We start from the raw sequence: 27,157 nt of genomic DNA on the forward strand, positions 1-27,157 counted from the left end.
AACTACCACCACTTTATTCTCCAGGGTCTGTGCAGACAATAGTCAGTGTTTGAGGGTTTGACTAATCTTCAGGCCTAAAATGTGCATTTTATTATGTGCGGAAAAACAGCTCCTGTAATGGTTGCAGGTTATGACAGTTCCAGTGACTCCCCTGACAATGTCAGTCTCCAGACGGAGAAGGGAGAGGCTGACATTTCTAGAACTAGACAAGCGAGACTCGCTTCCCAATTGGTTGCTAGGCAACCAGTAAAGGAATCCGGAAGTATTGTGTGCAACTTCCGGCTCCCTCCCCGGTGACGTTGGACGGGTACACTTTGTTTCCGCCTTCCCTTTCCATTGTGAATGCTCAGGAAAGTTCAGCCACACCCGCCCCATCGTTCTCCTCCTGCTCCGCGTCCCTCAGTGTGGTTCTCCTTTTCTCCCGAACTCGCCCCTCACGTCACCACGCCCCGCCCAGCGTAACGTCACCCCCTACACCCCGCCCCCCCACACGTCACTGGCCCTTGACTGTGCCTGCTAGGTGCCGCCCGGTGTCTCCCGGTGTGAAGCCCCCGCCCGGTGCTGCACCATGGCGGCCAGCGCCAAACGGAAGCAGGAGGAGAAACACCTGAAGCTGCTGCGGGAGATGACCAGCCTCCCTCACAACCGCAAGTGCTTCGACTGCGACCAGCGCGGCCCGACCTACGCCAATATGACGACGGGCTCGTTCGTGTGTACGTCCTGCTCCGGCATCCTGTGAGTATGTGTGTACCAGTGTATGTTTACCGCTCCCCACCCCCCTCACTGACAGGCCCGACACACTGCCTGTCATCATACAGCTGTACAGCCACAGGTTGGATGGGCCCCCCATTCATCATCACATGTACCCCCTATTCATACTGGGGTCCCCTCCATATACTACCATAGTAATCAATGGGGGGCACAGGACTGAGGGGTGTCGTTCTCTGTCAGTACATGTACCCCCTATTCATACTGGGGTCCCCTCCCTATACTACCATAATCAATGGGGGGCACAGGACTGAGGGGTGTCATGTTACTTCTCTGTCAATACATGTACCCCCTATTCATACTGGGGTCCCCTCATATACTACCATAGTAATCAATGGGGGGCACAGGAATGAGGGGTGTCGTTCTCTGTCAGTACTTGTACCCCGTATTCATACTGGGGTCCCCTCCATATACTACCATAGTAATCAGTGAGGGGCACAGGACTGAGGGGTGTCATGTTACTTCTGTCAGTGCGGGTACCCCCTATTCATACTGGGGTCCCCTCCATATACTACCATAGTAATCAGTGGGGGGCACAGGACTGAGGGGTGTCATGTTACTTCTGTCAGTGCGGGTACCCCCTATTCATACTGGGGTCCCCTCCATATACTACCATAGTAATCAATGGGGGACACAGGACTGAGGGGTGTCGTTCTCTGTCAGTACTTGTACCCCCTATTCATACTGGAGTCCCCTCCATATACTACCATAGTAATCAATGGGGGGCACAGGACTGAGGGGTGTCATGTTACTTCTGTCAGTGCGGGTACCCCCTATTCATACTGGGGTCCCCTCCATATACTACCATAGTAATCAGTGGGGGGCACAGGACTGAGGGGTGTCATGTTACTTCTCTGTCAGTACTTGTACCCCCTATTCATACTGGGGTCTCCTCCCTATACTGCCTGAGCATTGTCTATATAGTAATCAGTGGGGGGCACAGGACTGAGGGGTGTCATGTTACTTCTGATTCCCTCCCGGCAATCTTCTGGGACACATCACAGGTCCCAGAAGATTGCCTGGTCATTGATGAAGCACAGCACGACTTGTGCATGCGCAGTGCGGGCCTGGCTGTAAAGCCGCAAACTGTCACAGCCAGGCGCGCACACTTACAATGTCGGCGCCGCAAAGAGGAGGGGGAGAGAACGGAGGCTTTGGGCGGTCGCATCTCTGGACCGTGGGACAGGTGAGTGGCTGTTTATTAAAAGTCAGCAGCTATACTTTTTGTAGCTGCTGACTTGTAATAAACTCAACAACCAGTGGATCTCCACTTTAATGCATTATGGTTAAAAAAACCTTCTGCTGCCCCCCCCTTTTTCTCCTCCTTACATACCGGAGCCCAATTTCAATCCAGCACTGTGCACAAGAACAGAGACCCTCTCGCCCTCCTCATTGGCTCAGAGACAGCAGCGGGAGCAATTGGCTCCCACTGCTGTTAATTGCAGCCAGTGAGCATTGAGTTGGATGTGGGTTGGGCGGAGCGAGCCTGCACGAGTGTCCCCATAGCAAGCAGCTTGCATTGGTGGTTACTTGGTTGCAGGGTGGGGGGGAGCCAGGAGTGCCAGTGGATGGCCCAAGAAGCAGAGGATCGGGGCTGCTCTGTGCAAAGCCATTACACAGAGTAGATAAGTATAACATGTTGTTTTAAAAATGAAATGTTGTCATTTACAATCACTTGAGCTAACTCCAGCTAATACTTTATAATCGGTTACAGCAACAGTTTTGTTTTTATTTTGTGATGATCTTTTATTCATTTAAAAACTTTATCATTGTAAGCCCTCTTGTCTGTGGTAAATGGTTTGTCTCAATACTTTCAACTTATACATCTGCAGGACAGCTTGTTCTGTTGAAGAACAACCAAATTATTGGCCAGATCACCAGATGAAATTTAAAGAAAGAAATCCTTAGCCCCTGTTCACACCGGAGTGACTTTTCATGTGACAGGTCCAAATCGAATGGCAAGTCTCACCATATTGTCGGCAATGGAACTGTTCAAATTGGTGCGACTCTGACTTTGCGGTGCCGCACCAATTTGAAAAGGTTCCTGCAATTTTTTTTGCGATTTCAGGTGTGACTTGCATAGACATCTGTGCATGAAGTTCGCATAGATGACAGGCAAGTCGCATTGACCTGTGGCTTTGAAATTGTGCTACTTCAAATGAAGTAGCACGATTTCAAAGTTGCATTCAGTGTGAACCAAGGCTTAAAAAGAAAACAAATGCAGCCACCGTGTATACAAATTGGTAAGCTGCAATATGATGTATGCTTTTGGGTTTAAATGCAGCAGATGTCTAAGGAGCGTCATGTAGTAATAAAGACGATAATACTCATTAGAAATGTCCTGTTGTTTCCTGTCTGTTGGTACAGGTGCCCCCTATACAGATCTGAGCACAAGGGTGTCCTGCGTTCAATCTGGGGTTCTCTTATTGCCTATAGTACTCAATATAATGCAGCACATGGCTGAGGAATGCCACAATATTCCTTTGGTTTCAAATCTGTCATTGCAGGTACCCCCTGTACATTTCTCAGCAAAGTGGGGGTCTGCCATTCATTCTGCTCATCTGTCCCTATGCTGCATTATTACCTATAATACTCCTTTAATATACAGCACATGGCAGAGGAACATCATGTTGTTTCCTGTCTGCCAGTGGAGGTACCCCCTGTACAGATCTAAGCTCAGGGGTGTCCTACCTTCATACTGGGGTTGTCTTCCTATAGGGCAGGGGGTATTGTTATAGTACTCAATTATAGGCTACATGTCTGAGAAATGTCACATTTATTGCCTGTGAAAAAAGTCTCAAACAGAACTGCACAGTCCTGACAGTGCTTGGGATTTGGCAGAGACCTTTGGTATGTCTGTGCATGCTGGGGGGGGGAGGGATTTCTACACGTGCCACTGGTTTGGGGTATTTGGGACCTTAAAAAGATCAGCATCATTTGTACACATGCACAATAATCTCGCGTGTGTGTGTATATATATATATATATATATATATATATATATATATATATATATATATATATATATATATATATATATATATATACTGTGGGTGCCTGCCAATTCCCTATTACCCAACAGAGACAATGTCTTGTCTGTGCGTGCATGGCACACATGCGGCCCTCTGTAAAGCACCACCTCTTGCAGTGTGTAATGTAGTCATCCCAGAACGTGGTGGGGGTTCTATGTCATTTTGACCTAGGTGAGGAAGTGTCAGGCTTCAGAAAAAAAAAAGTACGAAATGTTTTCAAAAATGAGGAAATGTTCTTTAATTGTGTAACGAGGAAGGCAGGAAACAGAGAAGCCATTTAATGGGTGAACGTCCGCTTTAAGTCCAGGGGGGTGCCTGCAGTGACCACAAGCGATGGTGCTGTCTATAACCAGAATGGAAGAGTAAGAAGTCTCCAGCACTCCTGAAGATGTGTCCACAGTTTTTTGTGGAAGTATCATATTCATGTCACACACGTGTCACTGCCGTGCCAATGTTTTGGGTTCTTCTTCCTGAGTTTTGCGAGGCCTCAAAATATTGGTATGGCAGTGTCACCTACATGACATAATTTTCATACTTGTACAGTAAATCGTGGAAACACATCTTCGGGAGTGCTGGAGATGTCTTCCTCTTCCATTCACATTATTTGCCTGGTGTCTTGTTTGTCAGTGCAGGTACCCCCTGTGCAGAGGTGTGGTCCTGTATTAATCCTGGGGTTCATGTCATATACTTGGGGATCAGTGTATAGTATTCCACAAAAGGCAACAAGTAAAAGATGGCTGAGGAATATCATTTCATTTTCCTGGTTTCCTGCCTGTCGGTGGTTGTACCCTGATAATGATTGTACGGACAATGGTATTTCTGCACGCTCAGTGGAGCAGGGAGTATTCTATCCATTGTAGGGTTTTACTGGGGGTGTGTATGGGTATTCTTCATTTGTTTGTCAAGATGTTGTAGTGGGATATCTATTATTGTGGCCAAGGTATGTACAGGGCTTGGTTCACACCTATGCAGTTTGCTTTTGATCCATTTCTGCAGTGGTTTTGCCGTACATTTTGCGTTTTTGCATTTTTCACGTGTTTTTTTGATGCCTTTTTCATTTTTATTTTGTTGTTTTGCAGATTAAGAAATGCAAATCATAGTAAAATCGCAGCAAAAACCCACTACATGCTTTGCTGCAGATTCTCTATTGAAGTCTATTGAACCAAGAACGCACAGTTTTGTTTAAACAAGGCCCTGACCCTTTTCAAAAAGGCAGCGACTGAAAAAAGCATAGATGTGAACGTGTCCCATAGAAAACCATGTTAAATGAACTGTAGTTTGTTTCTGCAAAAAGCACGCATAGGTGTGAACCGATCCTTATTGTATTAGTGACAGAGAATGCCATCTGTCCACACTGTACTTATTAGGGGCTTAGAGTATTCTGTATTGTTTTAATTGGGAACTTTACCCTTTATTATCGGTAACAAATATATCTTTAAGGGGCTGCGTATTGTTTGAGGTGTGTCAGGTTATTGCATTGATGCACGTGCTGGTTGTCTTGTCGCCTAATTATTGGATTGTAATTTAGTATTGGACATGCTACAGATAATAGCTTTAAAGTGTTTATGAATATTGATTTGGTCATGGTTTTTGACCATTGCATTGTGCTGTATTTTGTGTGACGAAGCTTCATTTGAGTAATTGCTCTTTAATTCTATAAAGGGCGGCACAATGGCTTAGTGGTTAGCCATATGCTTTGCCGCACTGGGGTCCTCGGTTTGATTTTTCTAAACCTCTGCAAGAAAAGCAGAAGAGGGAGAACAAACCGCAGGCTGGTGAATGCAAACCAGAAGAACAGTGACTTTGTGGTTAGGTGTGCTGGTAAAGATCCAACATTTCTTATGATTGCAGGGGGGTGCCATCCACCAATTCATTTTGAGTACTCTGCATTAAAGAGGAAGTAAACCCTGGTGGGTTTTACTTCCTCTTTATTTCCCTGCAAAGGTAAAGCATAATGGGTGACTATGCATCGCATAGTAGCCCATTATTTGTCACTTACCTGAAAACGAAGACGGAGTGTACAACCACTTTAACTGTGTGTGATCTATACAATACAACTCATAAAAATTCTGTAGAAAAAGCTCTCAAGCATATCAGATATGGTACCCAGAGAGCAGGTTCATAGAATCACTGAGAGACAGATATGACTGGACGAGTATATATACTGCATATGCTTACAGTTGTGTAAGGTACAGCGATATAAAAAGGTCTTTTGCGCCTTTGTCATTCCCTGTACTGAATATCTGTGAGAATGCGCAAATTGGCATGTTTGGAAGAGTTCAGGATATACATCTTTGGTAATGTTGAGAAGATCTATTCTAAGATTGGGTTAGAATATACGTTTCCATAGTGAACCATACAACATTGCCAAGTGCTATTTGTTTCTCAATTTGAAAACCGTTTCCTATGTGAAGCTATTTATTTTGAATGTTGGGGTTTAATGTAGCAGTTTTTATTCTTTCTGTAAGTATTTATGTATTTACTGTTGTCTCACGGTTTTGCTTGTCACCAGTATTAGCCATATGATCTATATTCAGTTTTTTTCTAGTGTTGTATTATGCTGTTTATGAAGTATAGCAACTAGCCAGACTACCAGTAATGCCCAGTCCTTGTCACTGCATTGGTGTTTTTTTCTTTACTGTAGGTGCTTATACCTTGGCGACTTTCTGCAAGAAATTGTTGTCTTAGACCTCCTGTGCAGATTGTGTTGCCTTCCACAATAGAAGCTTACATAAAGAATGACTGAGATGACAGATGGTACAGTGAGGACCATATTCATTTCTGCCACCCCGATCTGATCACCATTAATGTGCAGGATCGTGCCTATGCCCATGCAATGAAACTGGTAACCTTGCTCAATGTGTGGCCTACCCTGTATACCAGATTATTGCTTAGTTGAAATCCTTTGTGTGTTTGAGCTAAATCTAAAAATACAAATTCAGCCCAGCTCTCCAATACAGACACATTTTTCAATGTTATGTCTTTAAAATAAAACCCTGCAAGTACTGAAAAATACCTAGTGATCCTTCCACAAGTGCAGTTGGCACCTAATATCCAACACTCTGCTGATAATGCTATCACTATTGCTCCTCCGCTCCATAATTAAAGTGGTTCTAAAGGCAGAAGGTTTTTTTTTATCTTAATGCAGATAAGAAGATAAGAAAAACTTTGTGTGTGCAACAGGCCCCCTGAGCCCCATCTTAATCCAGTGATGTTGCACAGGAGCCTCGGTTGTTCGTTGACTCTCCCTCAATGGCAGAAACAGAAGCCGGTACCTATGACTCTTGCTGCTGTCAATTAAAGTCAATGAGCCAATGAGGAGAGAGAGGGGGCAGGGCCAAGCACGGCTCAGTTTTTGAATGGAGACACAGAGCAGAAGCTCTGCTCGGGTGCCCCCATAGCAAGCTTCTTTCTGCGGGGGCACTCTGCAGGACGGATGGGCCAGGAGCACCGGAGGAGCATCTGGGCTGTTCTGTGCAAAACCACTGCATAGAGCAGGTAAGTATAACATGTTTGTTATTTTTAAACAAAAAAACAAGACTTTAATATCACCATAATGCCTTTGTCCCTGGGTTCTCAAAAGCATTTTATCTGCTGTTGGGACAGGCTCATAGAATATAATATTGGGGTCAATTTAGACAGGAGCCAATGAACCTACTAGCATGTATTTTGAGGCCCAAGAAGAAACCCACCCAAGCACAGGACAAATATGCAAACTCTATGCAGATAGTGTACTGACTGGGACTTGAACTGAGGACCCCGATGTTATAAGGCAGACCTGCTAACTAGTAAGCTCCTTCTACTTTACATTCACAGCATTCGCTAGCCTTTTATACCAGCTACCTGCTCTTTCCCCCTTTGTCCTGCTGGTTCAGTACTGCGGAGGTAGTATTGTCAGCCTAGTACAGGGGGTAAGGAGCTGGCTGCATTATTGGAAGGATCACCAGGTAATTTTCAATACTTACAGCATTTAAAGTGGCTCTTCACCCAAAGGGGAAGTTCTGCTTGTTTGCATCCTCCCCACTCTATAACAAATACCACTTTTTGAGGGGAGGAAGGAGCGAGTTCCTCGTTTTGACAGGTATTGCCATGGCAAATTCAAGCAGAAGTTCACCCCCCTCCTTCCCACGCAGCCTTCTGGGACATATCGCAGGTCCCATAAGACAGCGGGACCATTCAAAAAGTGGAGCGTGGTGGGAAATCGGCTGAAGCAGCAAGACTTCACTGCCAGTGTCCCTTAGTTAAGATGTTGGCGTCTGGACCTGAAGCTGATTGAAGCTTTGGTGAGGACATCGCTGGATCCAGGGACAGGTAAGTGTCCTTATATTAACTCAGCAGCTACAGTATTTGTAGCTGACTTTTAATTTTTTTTTTTTTTTTTTTGGGGGGGGGGGGGGGGGAGAGACCAGAGCTCTTCTTTAAGGGCCCTTTCACACTGGGGCGGGGGCGGTGTCGGCGGTAAAGCGCCACTATTGTAAGCGGCGCTTTACCGTCGTTATGCGGCTGCTAGCGGGGCGGTTTTACCCCCCTGCTAGCGGCCGACAAAGGGTTAAAACCACCGCAAAGCGCCTCTGCTGAGGCGCTTTGCCGGCGGTATAGCCGCACCGTCCCATTGATTTCAATGGGCAGGAGCGGTGAAGGAGCGGTATACACTCCGCTCCTTCACTGCTCAGAAGATGCTGCTAGCAGGACTTTTTTTCCCGTCCTGCTAGCGCACCGCTCCAGTGTGAAAGCCCTCGGGGCTTTCACGCTGGAATTAAAGCAGCGGCACTTTCGGGTCGGTTTGCAGGCGCTATTATTAGCGCAATAGTGCCTGCAAACCGCCCCAGTGCGAAAGGACCCTAAGAGACATCACATAGGGAAATATACATGGAGAACTGTGCTGAATGTTTAGATTTTGTCCACATAACCCTTGTTAAAAAGTGAATCGTTGCGGTATAATTCATATATCTACCTATTTTCCTCCAGTTAAACACCTCCTTTATATATAGTATATGATTAAATCTCTGAAAGGTGAACATGGCTGCTTTGTAGCCAAACATATCGTGATGTGTTATTAAAGTGAATAGCAGTAATGAAAATCATTGTTAGTTGCTAGGTGGTATGGGCAAGCACTGAAGTATGTACTATGCTAGTAATTTTTTTTGCTGGTGGATTTTGTTTAACTGACATCTAGAATCCGCCCTTTGAATGGTGGCTGGTTGCAGTGATATTAAACATAGTGCTTTTGTTCAATCGTTTCTGTTAACAGAAGAAAACTTGTATTAATTAATTTATAGCTTGGCGATTTGCTGCCATTAGTGTGCTCATGTGAATCCATGTTGTATGTTGGGCATTTAGTCTTTGCAGAGTCACTAATCCTCGGGTCCTAATCTAAAAGCCTGTATTTATTATTATTTTACAGCTGTATGTCCCCATTTATGGCAGTACTTATCAAGATTACACAGCACAGAGGTTAGCTTCTCTAGCTGAGCTGATCAGAAGCACAGCTGATTGGCAACTTTCATAACCTGTATGATTCTAAAATGTAGATTATATCCTTACTCACTGGTCATATGATTTATTGATTGCTTCATTGTGTCTAGAGTTTAGTATTTAAATAGGGGAAAACAACAAGAAAGTAACTATTTCAACAAATATATTGGAGAATTTATTGAAGACATCAAGGTACCAGGATAAGGACTCTTAGGCTGGGTTCACACTGTTGCCAATTGGATGCGGATTTCTCCGCATCAAATTCGCATAGCAGGAGATTGTGACCGTCTCTCTATGGAGCCGGTTCATATATCTCTGGAACAGCTCCGGTGTGAATTGCACAGGAGTCCTGTGCGTCTTTTAGTCCATTTCAGGTCCAAATTCAGCCAAGAATGTGGGCTGAAATCGTACCTGAGATGGTGAATGGTCTCCCTGCGGTGAGCCGCTCTGTTCCTCAGTGTGAACCCAGCATCACTCTTCTGCTTCCTGCAATGCCAAACCATGTTCTGATTCAGAGCCCTTTCTGGCTGAAGTGTCTATTAAAACTAAGGCCTCATGCACACAGGATGTCTTTGCTCCAGATGAGGAAATTAAGTTCACTTTTACAAAAAAAATGCACATTTATTTGCAGATAATAGCATTTTTTTTACTATTATTATTTTTTTTGTTCTGGGGCCTGTAAAGCATTGCACTCACGGTCCTGCAGAATGTCTGTCTGTCCTTCCAATATGGGCAGGCAGTTGGACACTGACCGGAAGCTCAATGAACTACCAAGAAAGATCAACAGCGCCCATGGTAGTTCATTGAGAACTGACAGCCGCAAAGGCTGTCGGGACTTGTAGTTTTCTCATTCACAGAACACTGTGAGTGATTGACGTGGCTGGGTGGGCGGAGCCCCGCTCGGCTATGTTTTTCTTAGATTGTGACAGTGAGCAGGGGGAGAAGATCTTCCGCTCACTATCAAAACTTGGGATTCAGGGGGTGCAGGGACCAGTGCAATTGTAACATGTTACACCCTAAATATGGGTGTAAAATGTTACAAATGTGAACCTTTAAAAGACTCCTAAAGTCACGTTTTTTTGCATACACGTTAATGTGCATTCATGTATGTTTCTATTGGCTTGATTATTAATTTAGTCTGTCCATTAGAATGCATTACCATGCAAACACGCCTAAACCGGTCTATCGTTAATGTGTGTTTATGTGCATTTGGCGTTTTATTTTCTCTCCCTCTAAACACATATGTGTGCGTGGACATAGACTACCTGTCTCAAAAATTGATATAACATTCATTTGGGTACATTGTTGCATGAGTAATTAAACTATCACTGCACTGGAAAGTTTTCCAGACTGCTACTCAAGTAGTTAAAGAAATGCAAGCAAGTACCATTAACTTTTATAGCGCTTTTTGATGAAAAAGTCTAAAGCTCCTTGCACTCGAATGCAGAAGACCTGCATTTCAGCTGTTTGGACACAGATCAATTTTTTTTTTTTTTTTTTATTCAGAGGAGGCAGGATAGGTAGGAGGAGGCAGGAAACATTTTTAAAAATAGCTCTAATTAGGGATTTCTTCCACTAAAGTCCTGCCCTTACTACATTGGTAGTATTCCTAGTTGAAGGGTGTGTCATTCAGTTTTTGCATGTTTGTAGTTCAGGCATTTGATTTCCTTGTAAAACGTGGCTGTACCATGTCCTGAGGGCAAGGTGAAACATTTCACAACACACGTTTGTGTATGCTAGGGACCATTCACTTCATACTGAATGTTTCCACAATACTGGTTCAGAAATACAGACTGCAGTCTGTTGGCTGTTGAATGGAGAAGCTCATTACCATCCTGCCCCACAATACACTGACTTTGGCATTGGAATTGTCCGCTGTGTCTTTGTGCCTCTGTTCCCATGAACTGGTCACTCTCCCAATCCACATCATACTATTCGGAAGAAGAAGCCCAAGTGCTAATTAGCTATTGAAGTGGCTTTAATCCTGGTTTTCCTTCACAACATGTGATGTGTGATGGTTTGGCAGCCATAGCGCACATTTATGTTCTGTGCCCAATGTTTCTTTACAATGCACTGTCACTCTGAATTGGTGTTTGTTACTGAAATTCAGAGCTTGGTTTTGTCAAATGTTTGTCTGCATGAGCCAGCTTTCTGGGGAAAGCAATGTAAATGGCACAGATAACATCTTCAAGCGGATAATTAGAAATACTGATGGACAAGTTGTTCCTGGCATGCAGAATATTGGATGTTTTTGGTGATATATTTTTGTCTGCTGTTCAAGTGAAATTGCATGTGTCATGTAGTAAAGATCTGATTATTTTCTAATAATACTTAAAGTATATCTAAACCCCGGAAAAAAATTAAATATACATCAGTCTACCAGTTCTTTTTGCTTTTTTATTTCATTTTCATTAGTTGATCCTGCCAGTAACACACGTCCTGTCCTCGGGTGACACCGTTCAGTGTACTGTACCTGTGCAAAGACAGTGTAGTCACACTGGGACAAAGTGTGTTAGGGCCACAGAAAACCTCACCCCTTTTCTGCCCATCCGTATAGAGGTGATGTTCTGTAGTTCATGGAGAAAATTCGGGCAGTACTGATAACATTGTTTGAGATTTCAGGGCATCACTACAGGAAGTTAGAAGCTCACCAGATTTATGACAGGATCCATGGGTCTTTTTTCATTGTTACGCTTCATGTACACTGACAGCTCCTAAACTTGAGTTTAGGAGATTTTGGTGTTTTTTTTTTTTTTGCCAAAGCTCCTAAACTCAACTCCATAAAAGCCTATGTGTCAATGTACACACAGGCTTTTAGGATCATTTAGGAGCTTACGCATTTGGGTGAGGTTTAAACGTCCCTTTCCTGAACGTGGAAGAATCACATTCCGGATAGGAAAGTTTTGACCACCGGCTGCGGGAAAACACAAAATGCTGCAAAAACGCTTTTTGCATTTTCCCGCAGTTGGTAGTCTAGTTTACATGTAGCCTTAGGGTTTCATTTAAAGCACAGGATAAAGTAACTCGTTGATGAAACTGTACTTTATCAGGACAGACCCTGATGGCCTTTGTTTGACTTTAGTGGTTTGTTTCAACTACTGGAAGCATATCTTCCCATTCATCTTCCTTTTTTGCTGACTAATGGCACTGTCATCGTGAAATTCAAACTGAACAACAGTGTTGGGTGATAAAGCATGTGCCATAATGATTATTTTGAGCCATGTCAAATTTTTCAGCTTTCTTTGGTTGTCATTGCTGACAAAACTGTTACAGCAAATAATCTTTAGCTTTGTGACCTGAAAAAAAGGCTTCATTTAGACATATGTCCACCAACTGCCCCCCACCACTTTACCACTTGCCTACTGGGCACTTTTACCCCCTTCCTGCCCAGGCCAATTTTCAGCTTGTCACTATGAATGACAATTGCACAGTCATGCAACACTGTACTCATATTACATTTCTCCTAGGTGGCATTTAATCACCACTGGGTTTTTATTTTTTACTAAACGAATTAAAAAAGACTGAACATTTTGAAAAAAAAAAAAAAAACATTTTTCATAGTTTGTTATACAATTTTTCAAACAGGCAATTTTTCTTCACTGATGTGCGCTGATGAGGTGTCACTAATAGGCACTGGGAGGCATCACTGATGGGCAGCATTGGTGGGCACTGTTGGGATGGCACTGATAATTGGTGCCCTGATTATCAGTGCCAATGACCCTTTAACACAAGCCGATTATTGGCTCTCTTTCTCTCCTTACGCTGTCAGCGTGACTAAAGAAAAGCTGATTACCGGCCTATGTTTACATCCGTGATCAGCTGTCATTGGACACAGCTGTTTATGTGGTAAAGGGCCCCTGTGATTGGCTCTTAACCCCGATCTGGGATCAGCTGAGTCCGAAGAGGGGTGCGCTGGCAGAATGGGAGAATGTCCATGTATGCCCTCCCAACAAGGTAAGCTCGTGCTGTAGCCGTCTTTCAGCTATAGCCTCGGGCAGGAAGTGGTTAAGCTGCAATAGGCAGTGGATGTTTATATGCTGCGGTTGTAAAGCTTTGCGCCCAAGAGGCAAAGTTTACCTGACGTGTAGCGATTAAGGATGAGCTCCAGCGTGTTCGCACACTCCAAGTGCTGAGCCCGCCAGGAAGTCGGCACGGCGCTGCGCTAATCACAGGCAGTGAGACATTTCCCGATCTCTGCACCCGCACATCGGGACAATGTTTCACTGCCTGTGATTAGCGCAGCGCCGTGCCGACTTCCTGGTGGGCTCGGCACGTGGAGTGTGCGAACACGCCGGAGCTCATCCTTAGTAGCGATTAATGGCCAGCTTACCCACCGAACACAACACAGTCAAGCATATGGAGAAGCACTGCAAACACAACACTTGCCATGCACCCAGTTGTGGCACTTTGTTTGGTAAAAGTTAGCTTATAAAAGGCATTGAGGAGGCATCGCATCACTTCCTCAATGCATGTCGGTAACCTCTGAAGTGCAATCCGAACTCGGATCATGCTTCAGAGGAAAGGGAGATTTAGATGCACGTCTAAATCTATCCTAAAGAATTGATGTACATTATACTTTGATCTCTACATTGATGATGATTAGGGAAAGTTGAAGATTGATATACACCATTGGTCCCTCTGTTCGAGGAACCCCTAGGAACCTCTGGAGGAGTCCTAGATGATAGAGATTTACAGTAAAATAGATGCACCCAGTAGACTCCTATGAGGGGATCTTTATAAATGCATTTGCATGTTGGTTAATGTGCAATTTGCATGCAGAAATATTGACATAAATCTTTGGTCCCGTTTTGCTACAAAAAGTAACAGATTAATTTCTGTGAGATTGTGCATCTAAATAGGAACAGTCAGCTTCTTTTCTTCGCTCTGCAATTGACTTATTTAGGCCTGGTTCACACACAATAGAAATTACATTGGTTTCGATGGTGGCTGTTTACATCAATGCAGTGCAGCTGTGATGCAGCTTTGGGGAAGGGTCCTGTGCTACTTTGGTGCAGTGCTTTTTGTGGTCCATAGAAATGCATCAGAAATGTACATGTGTTATTGATTTGGTTTTGTTGTGTTTTTTTCCCCAATTGTCATAATTTTTGGTAGTGGTGGTAGTTAGTGGTAATAGTAGAAGTTGTAGCAGGAGCAGCAGTAGTACCCAAGCCGTAAAATTGCAGCCGAAAAACGCACACCACTAAAATTGAATTACAATTGCAAAGCTCTTGCAGAAAAATTGCACAGCACCTGCACTGCATTAATTGCACCTGTAATCACTTTCAAAACTGATGCATTCTAATGTGAGCCAGGCCTTAGGAGTGACATATATGACTGGGTTTACACTGGTACTACACGACTGTTGTACGGCTGTCTTTCTACTTTACCCTGGGGCATGGGTCCTACATTGGTCCTACTTCCATCCGACTTGAATGAACAAGATAGGATTTTGCCCCAACTTTGAGATAGTCTGACTTGTCTTTTGACCAATCAAAACAAACCCAGTTTGATGAATTAAATTAGATAATTTCCTTTTTACTGCTGCTGTAATCACCATGTCGGATGTCAAGTCGGATGGTTAGGACAGGGATCCGACTTCGGTGATATTCAATAGGCTGAAGTAGGACCAAAGTAGTGCAGGAACCTTTTTCAAAGTCGGACTGACTTGTGTCAGACCAGTTAAGACGGATGTCATAGGAAATCATTGATTTTTCACACGTCATGCAACATGTGTTCCCAATGCCGGAGCGTTTGTCGTACCAGTGTGAACCCGACCTAAGGCGACAGTCGTAGCACTTTGGAACTGACTTTGCCCTGCGATTTGAAGTCCGACATGCATCCGACTTCAATGAACAGGGATCCTACTTTGATCCCCGACAATACCGGGCACTGTGTCTGGTATGAATCTTAGGGGAGCTCCAGTCAGATTTCAGCAGCATGAGTTCCCCCTCCAAGGGCATACCAGGCCCTTCGGTCTGGTATGGATTTTAAGGGGAACCCCCACACCGAAGAAAGCGGCGTGCGGTTCCCCCCAAAATCCATACCAAACCCTTATCCGAGCACACAGCTCTGCAGGTCAGGAAACGGGAAGGGGACGAGCGAGCGTACCAGTCCTGAACCATACCAGGCCGCATGCCCTCAACATGGGAGGGTGCTTTGGGGCAGGGGGGGTCACTGCGCCCCCCCACCCCAAAGCACCTTTCCCCCATGTTGATGGGGACAAGGACCTCTTCCTGACAACCCTGGCCATTGGTTGTCGGGGTCTGCGGGAGGAGGGCTTACCGGAATCTGGAAGCCCCCTCTAACAAGGGGGCCCCCAGATCCCGGCCCCCACCCTATGTGAATGAGTATGGGGTACATCACACCTCTACCTATTTACCTGAAAAAAAGTGTCACAAATAAAACACAGCACACAGGGTGTTAAAGTAATTTATTAAGGCAGCTCCGGCGTCTCTTCTGACTTCTTCTCCCCTCTCTGGCTCTTATGCCTCATCCACTGTTGTCTTCTGCCTCTGCCGGTTCTTCTCCCCTCTCCGGGTCTTCTCCGCTGATGTCTTCTAGCCCTCTCCGGTTCATTATCTTCTCCGATGTCTTCTCGCTCTTTTGCCAGGTCTTCTGCCTCCTGTTCTTCTTCTGATGTTGACTCTACGCTCTCTCCCGCTCTAATGCTGGGTGCGTGGTGTGCCACTACTTATATTGGCATGGGGCAGGGTCACCGGGTGATGTCATCCATAGGCCCCACCCCTTATGACCTCACCACCTGGGGCATGATGGGGCAGTAACGTCATAAGGGGCGGGCCTCCGGTGACCCCGCGCCATGCCAATATAAGTAGTGGCACACCAACCACCCGGCATTAGAGCGGGAGAGAGCGTTTTGTCAACATCGGAAGAAGAACAGAAGCAGAAGACAGCGAAGAAGACCCAGCAGAGGCGGAAGACAGCGGACACAGGGAGAAGAACCGGAGAGGGCTAGAAGACATCAGCGGAGAAGAACCAGTAGAGGCAGAAGACGTCAGAGGAGGAGGCAGACTAGCCAGAGAGGGGAGAAGAAGTCTGAAGAGACGCCGGCGCTGCCTTAATAAATTACGTTAAAAACGTGTAATGTGTTTTTAACGTATTTTTAGGTGAATGGGTAGGGGTACAATGTACCCCATACTCCTTCACATGGGGGGGGGGAAATCTGGGGGCCAGGGTTGTCGCAAAGCTACCCCCCCATGTTGAGGGCATGCAGCTCGGTACGGTTGGGGGGGGGGGGCGCTTGCTCGTTCTCACAACCTTTCCTGACCTGCTGGGGCTGTGTGCTCAGATAAGGGTCTGGTATAGATTTTCGGGGGGACCCCCCAGACCGAAGGGCCTGGTATGCTCTTGTAGGGGGAATCCATGCAGTTTTTTTTTTTCGCCTTCAAGATCATCGGAGCACAAGCCGTATGCCAAAGTCTGATCAGTTAGGACGGCGATCCGACTTTGATCCAACTTCAGTGATATTCAATGGGCTGAAGTAGGATCAAAGTCGGACCAAAGTAGTGCAGGGAGCATTTTCAAAGTCAGACCGACTTGTGTCGGACCAGTTAAGACGGCTCCTATTGGGAAACATTAAATTTCATGCGACACGATCTCCCAATGTCGGAGCGTTTGTCGTACTAGTGTGAACCCGGCCTTAACCTCAGAAATGTCGCTGGGCTTGCAAAGAAACACTTTTTAAACACATGCAGAAATGTTACTATCCCTGGCAGCAAATTATTACACAAATTGCATTCAGAAAAAAAATCTGTCCTTAACTTTTTAACATTTTAAATAAATTAATCTGCAAACAATATAAGGAGCTTTTTCACACTTGTGTGGAGACCTTCAGTTTTCTGCACTAGAAGCCTGCAGGCCTCTGCAAGGGCAGACCGAAAACAATAGTCTTCTATGTGCCCTGTTCTCACTTGAATGCAGATGAAGCAGAAATCTGCATTTTTCAGTCCTGCATCACATTTCATGCGCAGCTGTGTTTCTGTAGCACTGCTGCTGAGCTATAGTGCATAGAAATGAAGGAAAATAAATGTAAATAGTGCTCTGTGCTTTACAGTTCCTCTATGGTAAAAATGCCACAATTTACTGTGAGCAACACCAGAATGTCCCCCTATGTATTTGCTTATTTTGTTTTCATTGGAACTTTACCTTAAAAGGGAAGTCCTGCTTTATGTCCTCTCCTCTCTCCGCTTCTACTTTTGGCCCTTTTTTGGGGAGGGGGGTACTCACTTCCATTTTTGGTCAGATCGCCACAGAAACTGGTTGTTTTCCCCCTTCATATAATTCAGTCAGGATAGAGATATGGGCATTGTCTTTGCTAAATTGTTTTTGAAGGTGCATACTCTAGGGCAGTGATGGTGATCGTTGGCACCCCAGATGTTTTGGAACTACCTGTCCAATGATGCTCATGCACTCTGCAGTATAGGTGAGCATCATGGGAAATGTAGTTCCAAAACATCTGAGGTGCCATGGTTTACCATCACTGCTCCAGGGCCTTCTGGATCTTTCTACCACTACTTGCTGAGTGACTGAATAAGTATGTGCAAACAAGGTGTCCTGACACTTCACAGGCTGCATGCTTCCTCCAGGTAACTGGGCCACTTAAGCCTGGTACAAACTAATAGTTTTTTTTTTTTTCGTTCAGCCCAGCAAATTGAACGAAAAAAAAAAAACCTGTTAGCTCTGGTCGGTGCTGCTGTACTAACGATCCAAAATTAGTACAGCAATCTCCCCCACAGAGCTGTTGTGTTCTGACGGGGGAACAGCACCCCCATGCCAGAAAACTCTATTCAGCGCTCTCAACTATTGGCTGAGAGTGCTGATCTGGAGCTAGTCGGGCACTGGTTTTCCAGCATGCTCGTCCGACAGAAGCCAGCCGGACTGGCTGACACACAAGGGCCAAATGTCAGCCGTTTTTGTTTTTTGAACTGGCCGATATTTCCCGTCATTTTGGCCCGTATGTATGGGGCTTAAGTAGTGATGCAATGTAAAGAATGACAGCCCGTGCCATCAAAATCAGCTCAACAATGGCAGCTCCCATTGTTCTCACTTATCTTGTTGTGACTGCACTTCCATAAAAAAGGAAGTGGCTTCTTTTTATAGGGATCTACTGATTTCCTACACTCAGGCACAGGTGGAAGGATTTAGAGAACTATGAAGTTGGCATTCCCAGCTCATCATAGCAGAGGAGACCTGATCCCAGAAAAGCACTCTGATTCCATGAATATTGGGTGCGTTTTCTTCTGTGTAATCTGTAGTTTACATACACATCAGCTTCTCATTTGTCCAAGGTTGCTGTTCTGCACAATGACCCAGACAGGATTGTATTTGTTATCACAGTCAAAGCCAGTCTCCATATTGGACTTTATGAGCTTTAAATACATCAAAAGAACAGGTGACCTTTAGAAAATACCTGATTGTTCTGTTCAGCAGAGCCATAGTTCCCTCTCTGGATTATCCAGTTCTTTGGTTCTCGGCGAACAGGTTGTGGTCGGTCTTATTTTCATGAAAATGTCAACACATTTCTTGTGTATTTAAATAACCTGTTAATGTTTATCTCTTTCAAAGTCACATTGTCAAACTTTGCGTGGAATTTGTAACCCGTTTTGTGTTAGTTTACCAGTTTGGTTTGTCTGTTCCGTCTTTTTATCCAGTAGCAGCCAGGTTAATTGTCGGCTATAGTAAGACTGTTTAAAGTGAACCTGTCAGTAACTTTACAAGTCTACATGAATGCTTTCCTGACTTGTTACAAGCAGGAGAAGTTCTCCTCTCCCCTGTGTTTAGACTGCAATATTGTGTATCATATTTGTGAAGATAGTCAAGAACTCCACATGCACCAGGATTTATATGGCTGTGTAATTTCTGATCCTGCATCTCAGCCCTGGTTCTCACTGATTTGATGCAGAAAACACTGTGCGTTTCTTGGGCCGAATTGCAATCACATCCATGCAGTCAGCTGCGAGTGTCAATGTTAGATTAACGACACCCTGAAACAGATTACAAAACGCAGTGCGATTGCCAGAATTGCCTTGCATAGGTGTGTGAACATCCATGCGTTGCGATTCAGGTGTGTAAAAAATAAGGATCTTGCGCCATTTTAGTGGTGATTTGTTCCATACAAAATGTATGTCTCAAACCACACAGACATTGCATGCGATGTGCACAGGCTTGTGGTGTGGTTCCTGTGCGAATAGCATGCGGTTCTGCAAGTGTGAACCCAGGCTCAGTCCAGGAAGCTGATGCTGATCTGAAATGATGCCTGAATAAAGATGGCAATATTCTCCTGGTGAGAAAATCGGATGAAGGCATTGTCAGGGGGAGTACTGTGATCTCTGTGTGAGGTAATAAGAATTTGGAATTGTTACTTAGGCAGGCCATAGACGGTGCACATTTATTTCCACGGGTTGCAGGAAATAAATTTCCTCGATTCCACCATCAACATAGGCAGTGCTGGCAGAGAAATCCCTCCTGCCAAGCAATTGTCTTCTCCCAGCGGGTCGGGCGTGGTGGACAGGGGAAGCCGTCCCTGCTGGGAGAAGACAGTGATTATTGCTAGTGGCTATAGCAGATGCTAGCGATAATCCCAAGAGAATCTGGCAGGCTGGTTGTACCCAAGTTGATCGATCATGTCCTTTAGCCTTTGTTCACACTGGGCCGATTTGACATGTCAAATCGCATGCCAAATTGGAGCCAATTGCCGGCAACGGCACCATCCAAATCGGTGTGATGCCGACTTTGCGGCCTTACACCGATTCCCAATAGTAGTTCATGCACTACTTTTGTTGACTTTGGGGGCAATTTCAATAGACATCTGTGCATGAACCCGCACAGAAGTCTCTCAAACTGTCCCCGAAGCCGGCCTGACATACTGGTTTGAAAATGTGCGAGGATATGTTTAATCTCTGTGTATCACCTGACACTATTCACTTCACTGGGTATATGTGAGGGTTTACAACCACTTTTTAACTTTAATATCTACCTACATTTCTTCAGCTTGAGCAGCCCAAGGCCCCTTTCACACAGGCTTTCTGATCAAGTCCGCCTGTCAGTTTCTTGGGCATACCTGACCGGATGCACCATGCTCTCCTATGGAGCGGACATCCGCCGATATCAGATCCAATCCTGTCCGTGAAATCCAGACGGATGGAAACCCTATTTTCCGTCTGTCTGGAGAATCAGATCGGATCGGATGAAAACGAACAGGCGGTCTGTTTTCATCAGATCTCCATAGAGGACAGCGGGGCTATGGCGGGTCCTTTTCCACACAGTGAGCGGAGACGAACCTGTCGTCCACCTGCTCAGCAGGGATCGGTGGATTGATGCTTGCTGAGCCAAAGCGGAGTCCGTACACGGACAATACCGTGTGAAAGGGGCCTAAGACTTCTCTTTTCCTGTAAAAAGATCTAATCTGCAACACATTTCTCCACCCACGGTATTGGCCAAATCTGACAAATGGCACAGACAGTCCAGGCAAGTCCCAGCTGCCGGAATAGTGCTGAAGATTATAGTAGTGATCATTTGACAGTAACACATATTTTGTTCTGTCACCCCATCTAAATGATATCTGAACATTTGACCATAGGGTACATAATGTGGCACCTGTCTTTGCATGCTCCAATGTATTTTCAGAGAAGAGCACATTCACATTGGTGCAGAGGGCCATACACTGACAGAATTCAGAGTACTTCTGCTCCAGGGAGTCACATGTGTTTTTATGTACTTCCGCAGCCAGTCGCCTGTAGAAATCAGTGACAGGTTGACAGACACTACAGTTGTATGCACATCCAAGCTGTTCTGCTAAGTGTCCAGGGCTGCTCCTCTGTCCCCATAAGCATGGGACTGCTCAGATGTATGTACAGCTGTGACATCTGTTTGCCTTTTATTTGCCTACTGCAGCTGTACACAAACTCTTGTGACTCCCACACATAAAATATATTAAAATTCTGGTCAGTGTATGGCCTCTACACCAGTGTGAATGAGCTCATAGTCTAAAATGCAGGCTATCTGCTCTTCCTTGAAGGACAGATTCACCCAAAAATATTTCAGCTTCGTGTTGTAATGGAAAGTGCGGTCTCATGCTAGCTTTTATGTCTCAGGGATTCCAATGCCAAATATCCTCACCAAGTGGAAAAGCTAAAACGTCATAAAGATTTTGGCAGATTGGCAATTGTTTGAACTTTAGATTTAGTGGCAGCAACGGTGTTGTTTTTCAGTTGCGTCGGTAATTTGGCTGCAGCTTTTCAAATGGAAAGCAGATCAGCAAAACTTAACTGACTTTATACAAGGATTATTATTTTTTGGGAGGGGGTTACATTATTTTTGTTTGAATGTTTAATACTTGTTCTGAACAAAGTATTTCCTCTGGTTACCTACAGACATAAACTGTTAACTACTTAAAGACTAGCCTCGTTTTGTGATTTTGGTGTTAAAACAGTTTTTTTTTTTTTTTTTGCTAGAAATTTACTTAGAACCCCCAAACATTATATATTGTTTTTTTTCAAACGCCCTAGAGAATAAAATGGCGGTCATTGCAATGCTTTTTTTCACACCGTATTTGCGCAGCAGTCTTACAAGCGCACTTTTTTTGGAAAAAATTCATTGCGAGGCTTGTTCTTTTTTTGGAAAAAAATAAGACAACGATAAAGTTAGCCCAATTTTTTTTATATTGTGAAAGATAATGTTATGCCAAGTAAATTGATACCCAACATGTCACGCTTCAAAATTGCGCCCGCTCGTGGAATGGCGTCAAACTTTTACCCTTAAAAATCTCCATAGGTGACGTTTAAAAAATTCTACAGGTTGCATATTTTGAGTTACAGAGGAGGTCTAGGGCTAGAATTATTGCTCTCGTTCGAACGATCGTGGCGATACCTCACATGTGTGGTTTGACCACTGTTTTCATATGCGGGCGCTACTTATGCGTTCGCTTCTGCACGCAAGATCGTCGGGACAGGGCGCTTTAAACATTTTTTTTTTCCTTATTTATTTTACTTTAATTTATTTTTTCACTGTTTTAAAAAAAAAAAAAAAAAAATTTGGGTCACTTTTATTCCTATTACAAGGAATGTAAACATCCCTTGTAATAGAAAAAAGCATGACAGGTCCTCTTAAACATGAGATCTGGGGTCAAAAAGTCCTCAGATCTCATATTTGGACTAAAATGTAATTAAAAAAAAAAAAAATTCGTCATTTAAAAAAATGTCCCTCTTAGACGTATAGGCGGAAGTGACGTTATGACATTACTTCCGCCCTGCTATGGTATGGAGACGAGTGGGGGCCATCTTCCCCTCACTCCTCTCCATACCCAGCCACGACAAGGTCCCGATCGCCTTCGCAGCTGCCGACAGCTCCGGAGGGCGCGGGAGAGCGGCTAGAAGGGGGGCCCTCTCCCGCCACCAATAACGGTGATCTTGCAGCGAATCTGCCACAGAGACCACCATTATCGTAAACACGACCGGCTCCTGAAGAGATGGAGTCCTGAAGAGATAGATACCTCGGTTGTGGCAGCAGCTGCTGCCGTTACGAGATATCCATCTTCAAAGTGCCGACGTATATGTACAGGAGCCGGTCGGCAAGTGGTATAGAATCATGCAGGGCCAGCCTCTGAATGATTTGTCTATCTAAAGGTTAAAAAAAAAAAAAAAAAAAACATGCATTCTATCTCTTGGATAAGAAATAATCTTGATTAGCTGCACAAAAATATTTAAAGGGGTTGTAAAGGTAAAAATTTTTTCACCTTAATGCATTCTATGCATTAAGGTGAAAAAACTTTTGACAGTACCGCCGCCCCCAGCCCCTCCGTTTCACTTACCTGACGCCTCGAATCTTCGCTCCTCGTCCTCGTCAGCTTCATTGCAGCTCAGCCTGGTCGCTGATTGGCTGCAGTGGATGGATTGAAAGCAGCGCAGCCATTGGCTCGCGCTGCTGTCAATCACATCCGATGACGCGGCGCGCCGGGGGGCGGGGCCGAGTGATACAGCGAGCGGCTATAGCCGCCGGCTGTATCACGGGAGCGCGCCCGCAAGCACTCACCACCGTGCGAGGGAGCTCGCATGAAGGTGGTAAATGCTTGCGGGGAGGAGCTGAAACAGCCGCCGAGGGACCCCAGAAGACCAGGTTCGGGGCCACTCTGTGCAGAACGAGCTGCACAGTGAAGGTAAGTATAACATGTTTGTTATTTAAAAAAAAAAAAAAAATAACTTTACAACCCCTTTAAACAATAAACTTGGTTTGGTGGGTTCTGTGAGCAGGGCCTTGGACCTAAATGTTTCCAGTAAGCAGCTTCATCAGCAAATGTTCTCTGTAGGCACCTATAGTATAGATGGGAATCCTGACACTTTCTTTTTTTTTGTGTCCTTCCCACCCAGTGCTGTGAGGCTGACAGGAATTCCAGCAATTCAAGTGGTTTCCTGCATTAAAAGTATTTTTTTAAACTTTTATGTGCTCAGTATATTCCTGGGGGATAAGAAAAAGCAGCTGGATAGAATGTATCTTTCACCTCTACTTATATAAAAAAAAATAAGCTCTACCTTCTCTTGGCTGTTTTTAGCCTGGCAATCCTATAGATCGTTGTGTTTTGTTCATTGGCAGTAATTTATGGAATGTCCTCTAGAAATGTTTGCTTTAAAATCCACAGGCATGACATAGTGCTGAAGGTGGGCTACACCCAGAAACATCTTGTTTGGTTCCTTTTTTTTTTTTTTTCCTCCAAATTTTGAGGACAAGCTGGATTGCTTTGCAAGGCAGCAAAAAAGAAATGATGTTCAAATCACATAGCAGGTCCCCACCATTGTAAGAAAGGGAAACCGGCAATGAAGCCTTCAGGCTTCACAGTCTGTTTCCTACCGCTCCTGCGTAAGTCGCGCTGCTCTTTCTGAAAGGTCCCGTCGTTTTTTTGGGACCTATGTGTGTCCCAGAAGGCAGCGGAGGGAAGAAGGAGGGGCCGGATATGCATGTAGATCGCGATTTTACCTGGAAATGGGAGCATGTACCTGTCAAAGCCAGGTACCCCCCCCCCCCCCCCAAAAAAAAAATGGCAGCTCTGGCAGTGGTGTGGGTGCGAACAAGTGGACCTTTCCCTTTTAGGTGGAGCTCTGCTTTAAGTTACTGGAAAGTTGGTATGTCAAGGCTGATATCTTACTGCTACTGGCTGCCCTTTAGCTGAAAATTTTTGACTGGCTCTTTTGACAAAAGTCATCCCGGCATTGATCTATCTGATTCTAGGCCCACTTTAATTAGTGTTTTTTAGTAGTGCGGGTATTCCGGTTTCCTCCCACACTCCAAAGACATGCTGGTAGGTTCATTGGCTCCTAAATTGGCCCTGGTATACAGTATGTATGAATGTGAGTTAGGGACCTTAGATTGTTTTCTCCTAGAGAGCAGGGACTGTGAATGTTTTAATATACAGTATCTCACAAAAGTGAATACACCTTTTTGTAAATATTTTATTATATCTTTTCATGTGATAGCCCTGAAGAAACGACAGTTTGCTACAATGTAAAGTAGTGGGTGTACAGCTTGTATAACAGTGTAAATTTGCTGTCCCCTCAAAATAACTCAACACAGCCATTAATGTCTAAACCACTGGCAACAAAAGTAAGTACACCCCTAAGTGAAAATGTCCAAATTGGGCCAAAAGTGTCAATATTTTGTGTGGCCAACATTATTTTCCAGCACTGCCTTAACCCTCTTGGCAAAGAAGTTCACCAGAGCTTCACAGGTTACCACTGGAGTCCTCTTCCACTCCTCCATGACGACATCACAGAGCTGGTGGATGTTAGAGACCTTGCGCTCCTCCACCTTCCATTTGAGGATGCCCCACAGATGCTCAATAGGGTTTAGGTTTGGAGACATGCTTGGCCAGTCCATCACCTTTACCCTCAGCCTCTTTAGCAAGGCAGTGGTTGTCTTCGACGTGTGTTTGGGGTCATTATCATGTTGGAATACTGCCCTGTGGCCCAGTTTCCGAAGGGAGGGGATCATGCTCTGCTTCAGTATGTCACAGTACATGTTGGCATTCATGGTTACCTCAATGAACTGTAGCTCCCCAGTGCCTGCAGCACTCATGCAGCCCAGGACCATGACACTCCCACCACCATGCTTGACTGTAGGCAAGACACACTTGTCTTTGTACTCCTCATCTGGTTGCCACCACACACGCTTGACACCATCTGAACCAAATACGTTTATCTCAGTCTCATCAGACCACAGGACAGGGTTCCAGTAATCCATGTCCTTAGTCTGCTTGTCTTCAAAAAACTGTTTGCAGGCTTTCTTGTGCATCCATCCTTAGAAGAGGCTTCCTTCTGGGATAACAGCCATGCAGACTAATTTGATGCGGCGTATGGTCTGAGCTCTGACCCCCACCCCTTCAACCTCTGCAGCAATCCTAGCAGCACTCATACGTCTATTTCCCAAAGACAACCTCTGGATATGACGCTGAGCCTGTGCACTCAACCTCTTTGGTCGACCATTGCGAGGCTTGTTCTGAGTGGAACCTGTCCTGTTAAACTGTTGTATGGTCTTGGCCACTGTTCTGCAGCTCAGTTTCAGGCTCTTGGCAATCTTCTTATAGCCTAGGCCATCTTTATGTAGAGCAACGATTCTTTTTTTCAGATCCTCAGAGAGTTCTTTGCCATGAGGTGCCATGTTGAACTTCCAGTGACCAGTATGAGAGAGTGAGAGTGATAACACCAAATTTAACACACCTGCTCCCCATTCACACTTGAGACCTTGTAACACTAACGAGTCACATGACACAGGGAGGGAAAATGGCTATTTGGGCCCAATTTGGACATTTTCACTTAGGGGTGTACTCACTTTTGTTGCCAGCGGTTTAGACATTAATGGCTGTGTGTTGAGTTATTTTGAGGGGACAGCAAATTTACACTGTTATAAAAGCTGTACACTCACTACTTTACATTGTAGACAAGTGTCATTTCTTCAGTGTTGTCACATGAGAAGATAGAATAAAATATTTACAAAAGTGTGAGGGGTGTACTCACTTTTGTGAGATACTGTTTATATAATGCGCTGCATAAAATTGATGGCACTATAGAAGTTACCTGTAAGAGACAAACATAAAATGATGGCTTGAGCATACTGTCGTTTATCGGTTGTTAGCTATAATCCCCGGAGAGTGTCTGTTCATTGCAAAGCACTCTTATTGAATCATTTTAATGGTTGTCTCATGTTCTGTGTTGCTCTCCCGCCTGCATTAAATTCTTTAGAAGCGTGCCTTTGGTTTGTCTTTGATTTCTCCTCTCTGTGTCCCGGCTGGTGCTTGATTCACCTGGAGCAGGCAGATTTATGTGCGTTGCTGCTGCCACTTCTCTCCAGCTTACACTCATTCCTGGTAAAGCCGGGGGGAATACTTCTACATTGGGCTACCAGGAAATTCACTTGGGAGCTCACCTACCTGCTTCTGACAGAAGATCATAATGTCTTGAAAATGACTAGCTCTTTATAAATGACAAGGGATCTTATTTTATTTTTGGAGCTCTGATGTATCCTCCATCTTGACTGTCACAAGTATAGTTAGTAGGTAACCTATTTCAGGAGAGTCAAATACAAATCTATAGGTGTGCAGAATTCAAGCTGCATGCCTGGTTAAAATGGCTAGTCCTAGTGATATTTCTAGTTCTAGATGGAGTCCAATGGATTGAGAGTCATAAATTAGTGATCAACTCAAAATGTCATTATGGTTGACAAATCACTGAATATCATAAACCATTTCCATGAAAAGCCATTGCTATTTTTGATTTTCATCCAGTGTTGAATCTCTGGTGCTGCTGATCTGAGTCACTTTCTGTGTACATGCATAAAATCCAGCGATGGCTGCATGCCATAGCTCAGGGAGGGTTTCCATA

At 44.7% G+C, this 27,157-nt stretch overlaps 1 protein-coding gene across 10 annotated transcripts in view; it reads left to right on the top strand.

The window, feature by feature from the left end:
* The first annotated feature begins 448 nt into the window (after window positions 1-448).
* The window catches only part of AGFG1 (ArfGAP with FG repeats 1), a 150,471-nt gene continuing 123,762 nt past the window's right edge, over window positions 449-27,157 (top strand). For 4 of the 10 annotated variants that reach the window (XM_073625675.1, XM_073625681.1, XM_073625678.1 and 1 more), the window contains exon 1: window positions 450-735. In XM_073625675.1, the coding sequence (XP_073481776.1) occupies window positions 569-735 (167 nt within the window). In that variant the 5' untranslated portion in view covers window positions 450-568. Of the gene's footprint in view, window positions 736-27,157 lie in introns of all 10 variants that reach the window. The other 6 variants (XM_073625674.1, XM_073625679.1, XM_073625680.1 and 3 more) reach the window with 3 other exon arrangements.

The sequence above is a fragment of the Aquarana catesbeiana genome, linkage group LG04 (genome assembly GCF_042186555.1).
Source record: "Aquarana catesbeiana isolate 2022-GZ linkage group LG04, ASM4218655v1, whole genome shotgun sequence".
In the NCBI taxonomy this organism is placed as follows: Eukaryota; Metazoa; Chordata; class Amphibia; order Anura; family Ranidae; genus Aquarana; species Aquarana catesbeiana.